General features: G+C 39.2%; 2 protein-coding genes across 3 annotated transcripts in view; one reads left to right on the top strand and one right to left on the bottom strand.

The window, feature by feature from the left end:
* Positions 1 to 2,208, top strand: part of LOC119660415 (alpha-N-acetylgalactosaminidase) — a 152,409-nt gene extending 150,201 nt beyond the window's left edge. For both annotated transcript variants that reach the window (XM_038068971.1, XM_038068963.1), the window contains 3 exons: positions 19 to 450; positions 514 to 876; positions 941 to 2,208. In XM_038068971.1, the coding sequence (XP_037924899.1) occupies positions 19 to 450; positions 514 to 876; positions 941 to 1,102 (957 nt within the window). In that variant the 3' untranslated portion in view covers positions 1,103 to 2,208. The remainder of the gene's footprint in view (positions 1 to 18; positions 451 to 513; positions 877 to 940) is intronic.
* Positions 1 to 16,140, bottom strand: part of LOC119660402 (6-phosphofructo-2-kinase/fructose-2,6-bisphosphatase-like) — a 272,893-nt gene that overhangs the window by 200,041 nt on the left and 56,712 nt on the right. The gene's annotated exons all lie outside the window — the stretch shown is intronic.

Genomic DNA, 16,140 nt, shown 5'->3' with positions numbered 1-16,140 from the left:
GCTTTGACATCCCTCTAGGTCCATGCTCGTGGCTTGAAATTCGGTATCTATCAAGATTTCGGAAACTACACCTGCGCTGGATATCCAGGCATTATTGGATATTCTCATTTGGATGCCAGATTGTTCGCTGACTGGAATGTTGACTACGTAAAACTTGATGGATGCTATTCACTTCCTATTGATATGGATATTGGTTACCCTGAATTCGGACGTTTATTGAACAGTACCGGCCGCCCAATGGTTTACTCATGCAGTTGGCCAGTATATCAAATTTATGCGGGAATAACTCCAAACTATGCATCAATTATCCAACATTGCAATTTGTGGAGAAACTTTGACGACATTCAAGACTCATGGGCCTCTGTTGAAAGTATTATTGATTACTATGGAAATAACCAGGATGCTATTGCTCCTAACGCTGGACCTGGACATTGGAATGATCCTGATATGGTAAGTATTCAATTCAGGAGAATAAATTATAGTAAGTCCTAATTTTCTAAATAATATTTTTAGTTAATCATCGGTAACTACGGTCTCAGTTATGAACAATCAAAAACTCAATTCGCATTGTGGGCTATCCTTGCGGCTCCTCTTCTTATGTCTGTCGATTTGAGAACCATCCGTCCAGAATACAAAGCTATCTTACAAAACCGCAAAATTATCGCTGTTGATCAAGATCCCTTGGGAATTCAAGGACGTCGCATCTACAAGCATAAGGGCATTGAAATTTGGTCAAGACCAATTGCACCAATCTACCAAACTTACTATTCATACGCTGTAGCATTTGTCAACCGACGAAGCGATGGTACCCCATCAGATGTTGCTGTTACCTTAAGGGAGCTAGGTCTTACCTCTCCAACTGGATACAGGGTTGAGGTAAGTAACTTTGAATTCATAATCATAATCAGAAATTACAAAAGTTGGTTGTTTTCTATTTCAGGATCTTTATGAAGATGTAGACTATGGCGTGCTTAGCCCACAAACCAAAATCAAGGTTAAGGTTAACCCATCCGGTGTAGTGATACTCCGTGCTGATGTTCAACCTGAAAGATTTTCAAGAGCGCCATTCAATCCATTGACGTATTTCCGCACGAAAAAATAGAAAGGATACCTAGGCCAGATCAGAGTTTCTGATCTGATTTCAATTGATTTTATCTACATGTAGCTTTAAATGTATTTTAACTATACTTTATTTTAGCCTTCTTTCCTTCAGATTGTATCATTTTTCGTTGTATTTTCCGAATTTCCTGTTTTCTTAGCATTCCGTACTAGCGTTAAGTAATAAAAGGAGAGAACATTCTTGAAATCTTGTAAGGGATTCGAACGAAGTGTAATGTTTATAATATTGTAGTAGTTTCCTATAGATTTTTATATTATGAAAAAAACAACACTTTCTTGCCTGTAAATATGGTAGAAGCTCATTTATTTGGATATGCATGAATTTTGAGCAATTTTATTTCGACTACTAAATTCAATTCAATTCATTTTCCTAAAATATGAAGAATAAACCAATCCTAAATTGAATCTGAATTATATTTTGTAAGTTGGTTTCGAAAGGATATTCACTCTAAGCGTTGTCATTCAAATGCACATTCCCCAAAGAAGAACCCACTTCATTTTGAACACTTTTCGTGACACATATCAATCACCATTGAATCAAGACTGTTGTCAGTAATATCAATTTATCAACTCCATTCATTCAAAATTTTGATTCATATGAGAAATTTCGCTTCCATGAAGAGTGCATTGTTAATTCTTAATCACGAAATATTTATTGGCTAATGAAGCTGAATTCAATTTGAAGTATTCCAAATAGCAAAGCTCTCTACTGCCATCCGGAGTTTTAAATAAAATGATAGAGTATTAGAGAGGAACAAAAAGAGCGAAAAGTACGGGAAAATAATAGCAAGACAAACCTTAAAGTATAAGTAAGCATTTTATTTAGTGAAATTGATGACTCTATAAAATAAATATTTCTTATTTTAAAGTATATTTAAATAATATTAAAAGTAATTGTAATTGATCGATATGAAAAAAATTATTGTTGTGCCAGCTGTCTGAGTACAAGATGTGTGATTTCATCAGAGAACAAGAAAGAATATTACAGAAAACTTGAAAATGTGCTTTTTTTAAATAATTAAGAAACTATAAAGATAAAAGTGCCAAAAAAATATAAAAAAAAATAAAATAAAAAATATTGCGCTTTGAGTTATTTCCACTCTATACAACACAAGCGTGTTTACTAACGGAGTCAACGAATAATTCGCCCCAAACGTGGTCTAATAAAAATTGTTCTCCCTTTTCAAGCCAACTCGACTTCTGTTGGAAAATAGAGGAATATAAAACAGCAGATAAATGTACCACAGAAACGTAGGGAAAGGGCCTGGCATATACTGTCTGCCGGGCATACTGTCCCTCAAATTACAAACGAAGAACATTTTTAAGAAAATTTACTATATCATTGAGTGTTTGATCGTGAAGAAAAATCAAAATATGTTGTCAGTACTACCTAGGGCAGGGCATTAGAATAAAATTAGAACCGTTATTTTCCCCCAATTGGTTCATTTTGTCCAAGGTCGTATTTTAAATTGGTCAATTTTTCAATAATGTTGTGCTTTTCAAGGTTTTTTTTGCGAACATCGATAGTTCTTTGCGAGGTTTGTAATAATTTTTGACGGTACATGTGACTAAAAACATCGTTTTTTTTTTAATAACGGTAAATTAACTGGAAGTGAGTAAAAAAAAAGAGATATTAAAGTAAAGTAGAAGATGCAAATTTTTTTCATTTTGAAAGAGGAAAGGAAAAGCTGTGTAGCCATTGCCTTAAATATCGGTGTTTGTAAATCATTAGGAACTGAAATAGCAAGAAAATTCAGCATTGTTCATGATAAGCCAGAGATTTTTTCGAGTAGCCGAAAAAACTTCAAGGGAAAGCAGAAGGCTAATTTTGCGAAAGCCTCAAAAGGCTTGAACTGCAACCTCCCATAGTATTTTCGATGTGGTGATGGAAGCTGGCGTTGAGATATCGCATCGAACAGTACGCATTAGAGATATAAGGTACAACGCCATTGATTTAGAGCCAATGATTAGAAATTCTATTCGCAGTGCACCTGATCGCATGAGAGATGCAATTAGAAATGGGGGCGGGGTTACAAAGTATTAAATGCAAGGGATTTTGGGCTTGAACACTATTGGACACATATATCACTCAAATAATTAAGTTATGTTTTGTTCTTATCATGCACAATTCAATGGACAGATACTGTTAAGGGAAAGTCACACCGCGTCTTTAAAGAACTATTGCGTCCCTTTTACTGGTTATAGTGCACCTATTGATCATAGTATCTCAAGCAGGCCTACAACCGTCAGAAACTTTAGTATGTTGCCTACTTCCAGATCTTTCAGCTGGAATACTCCAGCCTTGGTAAGCCCGCCCAAGTATAGTTCCCTTAGCCGTTCCTCTTAATTTCTTAGAGTCATAGCCATGAAACCATTTCCGATTCCACAGAAGTGTTCTGGTCCGTGTAAAGGCGTCCCTGCTCCCTTCTAGGCTAGTTCGTCAGCTGCCTCGTTGCCTTCCAACCCAGCATGGCCTGGAACCCAAAGTACCCAGACCTTGTTGGACGAACCGAGTGTATTCAGTCTCTCAAGGCATTCCCACACGTTTAGAGTTCACCTGGTTGGACCTAACCGCCTTGATCGCTGCTTGGCTATCGGTGAGAATAGCTATGTTCTGCCCCCTGTAGTTCCTTTGCAGATTAAAGGAGGCATATTTGTCTATGGCGTATATTTCCGCCTGCAATATGCTGGTGTACCTACCCATTGGCTCAAAGTACATTTTCCTTGGACCAATAACACCGGCATCCGCTACCTCTGCAGTGAGGGATCCACCAGTGTACTAAGTAATCAGTTGCTGGTTTAAGCCGTATATCGCACCACGCTCTCCCAGTTTGCCTTGTTACTCCAACGTGTTTCAAACTTCTTATCGAAGTGAAACCTCGTTGTCATGTTATCCCTTGGTATCAGTAATTCAGGATACCGCCTAGAAAGGATATCAATCTTTTTCGATTTAGGCAGCTCCCCGCCTCACTGATACTACTGCCCATCCTGAATATCCTGCATCTGCATGTACAGATAGAGAGGGGTTAATCCCAGAAGGACCTCCAGGGATGCCGTCGGGCATGTCCTCATTGCCCCACTGATGCAGTTCGGTTCTTTCTGCCCAGATTACCGCTCCATAGGTAATCTACTACTTTAGGTGTATTGCAGTATATACCCAAAGTAGTATCTCCGGGCTGCAGTCATTTTTTTCACGACACTATTAGTGTTTACAGTGCCCCCGACCAGTATATGCTCCAGTTCGCAGTAAGAAGGCAGATCATACTTCAGATAAATGATTTGCTTCTTAATCCAAAAGTATTCAGAATATTTATCGTCAACTGAGAGCATCAGGATTCGGGTAAATGCCTCTTGAAGTGGACTATATCAAATAACTACAAATGGCTGGATACATTTGCTCACAAGAGGGGATAAATCATCGTCTATCTTTGCTTGTATACCACTTAGCTTATTGATTCACAAAACTTTCAGGGATCGTTAGCCACTTCTACCCCCTATGCCAATTCATCAACATCGCGATTTCTAGGAGCCAGAGCCGGTAAATCACTTCCCTAGTTCTGGAGTATAACTTAATGCCTCTAGAATGCCCAGCCTATGAAGGAACAGTTACTATTATAATAATACAAACGGGCGAAAGGCTTTTAGGGTATCAGGAAATTCAGTAGAAAACCGAATGCCGTAAAGTTTGCAATTACAATTAAAAAACGTACAAAATGGGTATAAGTGAAATAAAATGATTTTTAGTTTTAGGAGGACGCATTTTCCTGGCACTATGCAAGCTTTTAGCAAATAAATATGAATGCGATATTCACGCTAACAACACCTGGACCTCTCATAATTAAGATGAATTGTGAAAATACGGAAATATTCTTCTTGTCCCATGACTCGTTGGAGTTCGAACGATATCAAAGCGAAAATCATTTTCGATGGAACTGCTGAACATAACTGAACAGATCAACAGGCGATCCGTTCTCTCCAATTTTTAAGTCAAGACATGAGTTTTATGTTTGTAGAAAGTTCTCTTCCATCATCCCTACGATTATTAACTATATTGGGCGATACATCTGGCTAAGCATGACCAAGATATTCCAGTTTAGAAATCTTAACCAAAAAAATACGATTTAAAATGAGTAAACAGCTCATTTTAAACCGAATCTCATGACCAAGGAGGTTTTACAATTTCTCGATACATGGATAGATCAAACAGTTTCTCACTGAGAGAGAGAGAGAAGTCTATAGACAACTTTAAAAGCCATGCTCATCGTCGTCTAAAAGTGAACCAAACCTAATAACATACTTCTTTTTCTTCAACCTTTGTCCCGCTCGCCATTTTGTTTTATCAAAAGCCAGATCTGGGTGCAATCGCGAGGCTTTCAAATCACCACACAACGTAATAAGCCACCGTTATTTTGGTCGCTTAGCATAATAACATTGTCAAACCCAAATTGACACCGGGGTCTCAAAATGAGCATAAAGTTGGAGAATTATCAGATAATCAACTCGAGTTGGCTCTTATCAACCAAGAGAGCCGAGCTAAACTCCGCTGTTGAAAACTTGAGGACTACTGATCATTCAAATTAACCCGGTTATTTCCCCCTTTTATGGTTTTGTGGCAAAACACTCTATCGGTTTATTTTCTATCTGTCATACGCACTTTTCTCAGAAGCGGTTGCAGCTAGTGATACGGAATTTGGTTGTAAAATTAAGTTAAATTAAAAGGGGGCGTCTCCCTCGATGGAAAACAGGGGCGCACACTTTTTTCACCAATTGATCAAATATAGCCATGTGGGATATCAAATCGAAGGTCTAAATTAATATTTTCGGAAGGAGGTGTCCGTTTTGACACCAGTTATAAAGGGGGTTGGAAAATTATCACTTATTTTAAGGAGCCATTCGCACAAACTAAATAAGCAAAACATCTGATTGTGATGTCTCTATACGATATCTAATTCTCATTTAGATATCTTCACAAAGTTCATAATAATATAGTACCATATGTTGTAAATTTACAGCTAAAATTAAGTTTTATCCTAGAATTACAAAATTTTATAGTATAAGCCATGATATGGAACATCATACTGAATGTTTTGTTTGGGATATGAGGGAGGACCAGATGGAGAACAACTTACTCTCACTTTTTTGTCTACAACCCCTCGTTTTGGGCATAGCACCTAAGTATTCAAAAAATAGGAAGAAAAATGACTAACGGTTTCGTCCAGAGCAGAGGCAACTCATCAAACACTGGCTCACCACTGCCCTGGGAGTAGCATAACTGAAAGTGGCAACAGATGGAAATTGTTTCTTTTTATATAATCGCAAAGACGACAAGGATGCGTGTTAGTTGTCTCTGCCCTGGACAAAACCGTTAGTCATTTTTTTTCCTACTTTTAACATACTGGATGTTATTATTATTAACAAAATTACGATATGTTAAGTTTGCATGTTAGGCATAAAATTACAGCGCTCAAAGAGATAAAATTTCAGTATCATATTGAACTCAATAATCAGAAATTAAACCATCGTGCCTGCAAATATTCTTACACAAGAAATCCACAAAACTTCTCATACCTCCAGCATCGACTTTCCGGTTTCCGACCAGTTTGATCTGGTCGTTAGCGTTCTCATTTATTTTGGTAATAATTTCGGTTTTAATGCAAAGTGCCAAGGACCCTGCCCACATTCCCGAACTGCTTAGCGAAGTGGTATAGAAACACTGGGTTGACGAACGGTTCGATGAAAGTAAATTTAGAAACGACTGTATCTGAATATCCCATGGATATCAAATGCGCGATGCTGATATAAATTTTCTCTGCTTACATATTAATACATAATCATAAGCGTACGTCTGGTTTTGATAATCATGAACTCTTTTTCTAGAAATACTGTACATGCTTCACATTGAAGTCACACCTTTTACACTATAGATCCCCAAAAACTAATAGCTGTTTCATTAGTCGTTGATAATTACATAACTTACAAATTTGAAATGAAAATTTAAAATGACCAAAGCTCCGGTTAGCTCGGTTCAAATTGAACCATGGCATCAATGGCCGAGGGGCCCAGTAAGGGCTGTTTTGATACCACAAACTCCTTGGACCATGGCCGCCGGTGGTAGAGAGCAAGGGAAACAGAATCCAGCCAACTCAAATTCTTAGAGCCAGGCCGTAGTATTTGGGCAAGCATTTGGCAAAGAAAATGTCGGAGGGTTTCTTCTCCCTCTCCGCAGCTTTGACAATGGGAATTGCAAGGTATGCAAAGTCTGGTCGCATCATCACTTACAGGCCAGTGCCCCGTACATACCGCCCTAATCCAGTACACATTTGTGATTGACACAAAAGCTCTCACGCGGGTTTTTCTACATAGGTTCGACGCCTTTTGAAATATGAATGGAATGCTAATATTTGTTTCTGTACGAATTTTTTTCGGCAGTTTGTAGATCCTTCCTTTCCAGAATCGTTGAGATTTGGTCCTTTACAGATCCAAGTATCACCCATGCTATCCCAACCCAAGATAAAAGACGTTTCTCCTACGCGAAAAAAATGCCTCCTGGTAGCAACTCAACATAAGGACTTGTAACGTGTCTGATGACGCCATTGCGGCTGTCCTCATCGTAAAGTCTTCGGTACACGCGATCAAAGAAAGAAGAGATGTAATCGCTCTTTATATATCAAGTGGGCATCACCCCACTGCAAGTTTTTAAGGACTTTGTGTAAAACAAAACCTTATTAAAATCAGTTTACTGTCCGTCTGTCTGCCACACCCACTTTCTCAGAAACGGTTATACCTATTAATACGAAGTTAGGTGGGAACTGTGAACCTCTACGCATACAGTAATATTGTTCTACGTTGGTCTCCATACGTGCGAAAGAAGGGTGCAATTTTTTTCGGGATTCGCTTCGTACTTTTCTAAACTGGTCTGACATTTAATGCAAAGTTTCATGCAGAACTGTTACTCCCGAAAGTTCTATCAGATTACAACAGAGAAATGTTAATCTAGGAAGAAGAAGAAGAAGACTGTTCCCTTGTACTTTGGTAAGAATTCTGCTACAATTTGATGCCTTGTGGGCTTAATATTCACACGCTAACTGCATAAATTGATTTCAACCAAAATTAAAGTTTCTTTTGTTCGTACGCCACGCTTGCCACTTGCCGCAACTTCCAAAACTTCAACAAATATTTACTCTGATTTTACGTATCAACATAGTCGTTGTGTAGAAGGGCGTACCACTAGCCACAGACGTGCAACGGGGTTGTAAACCAAGTTGTTGGTTGGCACGAGATTGCATGTTTGTGGGCAAGTTGCGATTGGCGCTACCTGATCGGCCAACCGCAATTTGCCCACAAACATTCAATCTCGCTGCAACCGCAACTTGCTAACAAACGTGCAAACTCCTTGCAGTCAGCAACTTACTTGACAAATTGCTTGCACGTATGTGGCTAGCATTAAACTGGCTTGCCGCAACTCAGCGGGGGCCAAAAGCAGAGCCTAAAGGTTCATTTAGGATTAATGGCAAATGATCCTAATGGAATCTATGAGTGAATGATGCTGCAAAACTCCTCTATAAGAGACTTGGTAGAAGTTCACACGCATATACTTTGTTGTTATTTTGTTTCTGTTTTCGCGCATGAACTTTTCGGAAAATTTTCCATTGATCTAAGCCATTTAGCTCGGTCGTGTGGGATTTGCACGACTAAAGCCACCCCCGATTTCCCTAGGCTCAGCTTCAGTTAGGTATTACTTCGCAAAGTGGGTTTGCCTTTAAACATTTGTGCTTCTGGTCTGTTCTACTTTATTCCTTCAGCGGTTCATTCTGTATTTTTACAAATAGGGAAAAAGCAACTACATTTTCTCCTTCCTAACATAAGATTCAGATTTTATTTACTGCGAACATTGAACTTGCTCTGGCTTATCCGCTACTGCATCCAGGGTAATTAGGCGAATCATCCAACCTAAAGCGATGCAGATACTGCCTGTAGCAACCACTGGGTCTGATGAGGAACTGGGTAATGTGGTAGTTGGTATAATGTTGGGAATGAGCGCATGCGTCCAGTGACCCTTCGTAAACTCGTCCAATCTGCCAGAGTTCATACGAATCTAACCTTGCTGCATCCCCGCGGTCTGTGTGGCATACATCTTGCATGATGCAGCAAACTGATTTCTTTTCTTGAAATGTCAACTGGAATCTTTTCCGCCACTAGTAATACTGCCTCAGCTGATATGATTCTAAAAGCACGGCAAACTCTCTAAACTATCAGCTGGTGGACCGAATTCACCTGCTTCGTTTTCTAAGACTGTCCAAGCAACTCCGTCAGTACAGGTAAAGCATAAAGTAGAATAAATCACACCATTCCGAATAGAAACAGTCTCCGACGGTGTTTCGGCCTTCCGACATGTTTTTATTTCTACGGTTCTTTATTAAGACCGCTTCTGTTTTCCCATCCGCCAAGATCAGCTCGGCTATTTCTAACCAGGACTTTACCGCTCTTACTGTCACCGTCGCGTAGACCTCCGCAACTTCTGGGTGTTCTGCGGTAACAACTACAACCGAGTCATCAAAAACACCTATGTCAACCTTTAGTTCGGTTCCAATTGGCGGAGTTAAATGCATTTTTAACATCTAACGCCAATTTGACACAGCAGTTGCTAGAAATTAGTGCGTCTTTTGCCAGGCTCACCGCCATGGTTGTGGCAATCACCGCGCCGAAACCCATTGCTGGTTTCGACAATGGGTAGCAGAGTTTTTTGTAGATGACTCTCTTCATCATCTTCCCCATTATATCCAGATGAGGCGGCATGACGCTGTATTTTCACATGGCTTATTGGATTTGGAAAGCAAAACCAACTTTTGCTTTCTCCTCTGAAGAGAAAATATTCCTTTTATTAGGCACGCCTCGAATATGTTAGATGCCATCTAAACCTGGAGCCTTATTGTCGCAGATCCTACCACATAAGTATTTCGCACAGCTCCTCCTCCTCTACTGGATTTATCACGCACTTATTGTGTTAAACCACGGTTTGTCTTATGCCGCCTTGATAGTGAGGAAACAGAATAGCAACAATATTTTTCAGAAGGCGCGGGCAGGTAGCCTGAGGTGATCTTCACATCCTTTTCGTTACCATCTTGAAGGCTTTATATCGGCATGGTCGTACAACTATTTGAAGCAGTTCACTTTGCTCCTCCAAATAGCCTCTTTTAAGCGGCCCTGTAGGTTCCTACGTATTTCCTTTTGATCATCGCTACCGAACCTTCCCTAGTAAAGTATCTTCCTTCGGAAATATGGGGCTTGCAAAGTTGTGATTTCGTTGCTCCACCAGTCAGCCGCCTTTTGAGCATTCTGAGCATAGTAGCATCGTATGGTTGCGTCACCAATAAGGTAATTCGGGCAAGTTTTCTTCTGGCCGTACCAACCAAGGATATATCGGGGTTGAGTCCCCCGGAAAACGCATCACCATCACAAACTTTCCCCGTACACCAGGCATTCTGCGTGAGCTTTTTTGGAAACCCATTCGCCCTTGAATTTCATGCAGGTTGCCTGGGGGTCACTGTGAGTATACACATAAAATGTCTAAACCCTAAATAAACTCTTGTTTATGATTATAACATTAATTGAGATTTACGTTACCTTCCTAGTGCCAAAAAGAATAAAATTAGGAAAAATTAAATTAGCGTTTTCACAGAAAAAGACGAACACGAAATTAGAAATTGTTTATTTTCATATTTTCTCTATCAAATAAAAGAGAAATTCTTGGGTCATACAATTTCCAAATCCCCGTAATGACCTTTCAGCGGAAGAATTAGATAAACAAAAATATATTTTCACCAACGGATTTTATTTATATTTTATCCATAAATCTTTTTCATGGTTATATATTTTCTTCTTCCTTTCACTATAATTCCATCTAAAATATATTTTCAAAAAGTATATTTCAACCATGCGACATTGATAAAAAAATAACATTTTAATGCAAAAGCAATGAACCTTTTTCCCAAAATTTTCAAACGATATTGCGTTATTCAATAGAACAAACGAATCAACAAATACAAATCACCTGATGTTGCCAAAATTGCTCTTAAAAATAAAACACGTACGTCATCTAAAGCGTCAAATTGAAAAACGTAAATAGAATATAAATGAAATTCTGAATAATAATGCAGATCTAAGCAGTCAAAAATGGATCCGATATTCAATACACGTATCATATATTGCATGTAACTACTGCATGATGAATTAGAATGTAAGCTGGTCTAATTTAAGCATTTGTAGAAATAACCTTGAAATTCTATCTGCATTAGCAGTCAAAATTGGTGGTGAAACGTTCTTTTGTGAGAAATGGATGCGGACCTCTTCAAGAAAATCTCGTCTAGATCTCATAGTAGCAAAGCAACTTGTTTTTTCGATCTCAACTTCTAAAGACACAGATAATATAACATGAAAAGATTTTAATATTAGATTTCTAAGTTCGAACTTGCTGGGGAGTAATTGATTTACTGCACTCTTTCAAAAGAAGATGTCAATTACTAATTCATGCATTGAAAGTTCATTGACTTGAGAAAACTTTTCTTAATAAGTAATGTGCCTTGCTGGAGCTAGTTTGATTGCAACTGACTCAATTAATGTAAACATGTATTTATTCCTTCTACCATATCTATTCTTGGAAACATCACTAACAAATTAAGACAATTTGTCTGTTACGGACCACCCGCTGTTTGTAATATTTGTGGAAGTGTTGCAAAATTCATTAATTTATTTTTATTGTAGCTGGCATTGTGCCCCAACCAAATAAGTGCACATTTTTGGGTCAACGTTTACTCATAAGTCCGAATATATATTCAGAATAATGACACCGCCTCTTTGCGAATATCTTGGGGTGAATGTAAAACATTATCCCAGATTACAAGCGAGCCTGATTTATCTTGTATCTGGCTTTATATAGAACACCTCCATGAATAAATAGATTAAGGACTTGGTTGATAGATCAAATATGAAAGTCGAATAAAATTGCGCACAAAGTAATTTAATAAGCTTTTAAAATAGGGGTAAAAACCTAATCTAATGAATGATCTTTCCCTCCCTAGGTGTCAAGTCTGCAATCCGCACCTAGCACTTCTCGTAGGGATGCAGAGAATTACAATGAATCAACGTACATCATAAATCACACCACAGAATCCCCTCTGTATTGAAAAAAGCTCGTCCGATAGCAAGAACTTTCACATTGCGAAAATGTCTTTGCTTCCCGCTTTAGAAACGGCCTAACCTATCCCCAATAGGCAATATGAGATATTTTTCAGAAATTCAACCCCAGTATCTAGCGATTGCAGCTTTTTACTCATTAACTAAGTAGTACTTTTCTTAGGCTGATTTAGGGACTCAAAGTTTTCGGAAGGATTCAGTGCCAATCCAATTTGTGTTTGAGTCTCCCAGATCCCTTTCTCCAGGCACACCAAATATCGTATCGCATCCTCTAGCGGAAAATACTCACCAGCTTTCCACTGACACCACAGTCAGCAGGTTCCTGTCGACGTTTAGGTTTCTTTCATACTCATCGGTTTCCTTGGATTTAGCACTCATGTTTAGGCAACGAGAAACATCTGAAAGGTAGGTAGTTTGCCTTATACTAATGCCATTTTTCACCAAAAAATGCTTCAAAATGAAACCTCAACTAGCACTATTATGATATTGTCACCCCATAAATCTGGCATCTCTTACGAAATTGTTCTCGTAATTTTTACAGCCTACCTGCGTAATACTAATTAGTCTTACATATCAAAAAAAAAAAAGATTTTCACCAATCCACTGCCAATACTCGTGGGGCCATTTATGATACCTTCGGCACGTTGAAGTTTCGCCTCAACATAATGCGAACACTTTGTTGGCGCTCGGAACATTAGTGCCATCAATCAATGTTCGACAGGCACTTTTGTCAATTTCAATTTCAGTTTTCGCCACAAATATTATCGAGTGAGCTGTTTTCGATGGTCCACTTCTTTCATCACCATGCACCGCCTCAGAGTTTCATAAAAAAATTAATCAAAACGCGTTGTTCAGTTTTTATGGCAGCCTCTATTTCCACAAAAATTGTCACGAGACTAAAGTTCAGTTCCTATTCACAAGCGTAAACAATATCGAAACAAACAACATTTAACATTTACATTTATCGAAAGGTGGCAGACTGGATGTCGCCGTTTCTGTATTGCAACGTGACGAGCGAAGATTTTTTTTCCGGAGCTTTTCTGACCTCGAATATCGCCCTTATTCGTAGGTTGGGATATCATGCATTGAATCGATAATGCGAAAATTTAACAACGCAAACTATGTTGTAGGGAAAGTATTCTAGAAAGCTTCCAAAACATCTTAATTCAAAACAGTTCCAGAATGCCAAATATTTTCGATTTTAAAAATCCTGTCCAAAAGAAACTCTTCAAGTTGCAGACGATGGGAGTCCTATACAAAATTAGTATAAGAGCTGGTCGATCAAACTTTCTTCACGTTAAGTTGTAGAAATGTATTTCTTGGCAACTGTCTATAAAGTATTCATAGTTTGACTTAATACTGACGTTCTTCTTCTCTTTCTTCAGCCTTTGTCCCGTTCACAAGCGGGGTCGGCTCGTCGTGATCGGCTTCGCCATTTGGCTCTATCGAATGCCTGATCTGGGTGCAATCTCGAGGCTTTCAAATCCCCATCCAGCGTATCAAGTCACCGTTGCTTAGGTCGGCCTTTTGGCCGTTTACCATCGACTTCGATGTTCAGACCAATATTTGCAAGTGAATTCTCGTTTGCACGAATTGCGTGACCATACCATCGAAGACGGCTCTCTCGCAACTTTTCCACGATCGGTGCAACCCCATAACGATCGCGGATATCCTCATTTCGGATGTGATCTAAACGTGTGACGCCACTAGTCCAACGTAGCATCTTCGTCTCCATTACCGCAAGACGCCGTTCATTGTCTTTTATGGTCGGCCAACACTCAGAACCATAGAGAGCGACTGGACGGACGACATTGCGCTAAATTTTAGATTTGAGACGTTCGTTGATACGTTGATCACAAAGGACACCAGTTGTGGAACGCCACTTCATCCAGGTTGCGTTAATGCGTGAAGCAATTTCATAACGCAGCTCTCCATTGGCTGATAGCGTTGACCCGAGTTATTTAAATCGCTCAGTTCTGGGCAGATCACTGCCGCTGACAGTGATTGTGCCTGTTTCATGGGGATCGGTCGTCAAAAATTCAGTTTTGTTGACTTAATACTGACGTTACAAGTATGTATCCAATAAACCCAAAATCGGCGGCGAAGACGGGATAAGGTATCAATTTGACAATAAATGCTGAAAAAATGATTAAACTTACTGACAAATGGTGAAGGAGCAAGCAAAGATTTTCCTCAGACGATTCAAGAGCTTTGAAAAACTCATGATCCCCAGGTGTCTAAAATTGTATCATCCCAAGATCATCGTTGAACGTCAACCAATCGCGAAAGGCGACACAAAATTCATGTTCTGGGTACGACGTTATGAAATCCCAATGGATTGCACTGAGTCGCGTCTCACTGACGAAAACAAGGTGAAATTTCACCTAAAAACCTTAAAAAACTGTCGTGTAAAGGTCTCCCAGCGAATTTCGATCCTAAGAAGACCAACTTTCTGAAAATCACAATACCGTGCCCATAACGTCCAGAGAAAGAGCCTACCAGTCAACGTTTGTGAAAGATCAAAACTGAAAGAATTGACAACCAGGCTGTTTTAATAGTAATTAACAAATGCTTTTTCACTGAGCTTATGAATGTGGACACCAACCAAAGCGCCACTGAATTGAAAGCCAACAGCTATGCTGATTAAGCAAAAGGCTCGGAGCGGCCACTATGAAACACAATGCAAAGTATAACAATGCATACCTACAAATTGAGCTAGATGAACTGTCCTCCCAAGAAGTCTATATGTCTCCCCTAATGTCCTGCACCACGTTTTTCTAGAACGATCCACTCATCGGTCACCCTATGTCTGTCGGTCCTATGAATGGCATAATCACCAATGAAGTGATCACCCTTTCTAATGAACACGTCTCCTAATACCAGCTCGAATTCCGATGCAGTTCTTCGTTCGAGATTGTGTTGGGCCATAATACAAAGGCTTGATGGAGGCAGGTATTAACGAAAGCTAGGAGATTTCGGGTAGCAGTGGTGGTCATGTCTAATGTGCTGTCACTATATACTTAGTGGCACAGAGGAAACGCTAACGCGAAACAACTTCAATTTGATGTTGATGTCGAAGTATCTGTTTTTCAATATTTAAAACAAACAATGAAGATAGATTTCACGCTGGTAATGCGCGAGTGGCATCAATTTCAGTGCTACCATCGGCATAAACAAGTCTAACAAAATAGACTCGAAAAAATAAAAATAGCCTTGTATTATTAACATATACCGGAAAATTTAACGATTCTACAATCATTCCTCATTTCACACTCTTGACAGATCATCGAACACTAATAGAAGTTTGCGGAAACAAAAAAGCGCGTTGAGTAACCAGACTCAATTCCGTGTTATTCTCGGCTAAATTTCCAGGCAACATGTTCAACATACGAGCACGGCAATAAAGGTATTACTATTATCAATAATAAGTAAGAGACAGACAGAGATTCAACCTTATCATCGTGAACAGGCCGCACTCGGTGTGGTGGCTCCTCTACGATAAGCGTGTCATCATAGCCGCAACCGTTTAGTCTAAAATTTTTCCACCATTGGCAACGTGGCATGCCATATATGAAGTCTGTGGTAACAATATTCAGAGTATTGTTCGGCGATGTCCACGCTGAAACTGTTACTGCTAAACAGTCGGTCAAATTACTGGTAGGAAGCCACTCAGCCATGGGAGCGAATTCATATTCACTATGCATCGTATCAAGGCAAATACATTAAAATGTGCCTACTCCAAATTTCCGGAGATCTGCATGTACAGTATGTCTATTGAAGTTCTATGCTCTGTTTCTCACGCTACATAATACAGGAAATTCTCGTCAG

This window comes from Hermetia illucens, chromosome 1, assembly GCF_905115235.1.
Source record: "Hermetia illucens chromosome 1, iHerIll2.2.curated.20191125, whole genome shotgun sequence".
Classification (NCBI taxonomy): Eukaryota; Metazoa; Arthropoda; class Insecta; order Diptera; family Stratiomyidae; genus Hermetia; species Hermetia illucens.
This window is presented reverse-complemented; position numbering and strand designations above follow the sequence as displayed.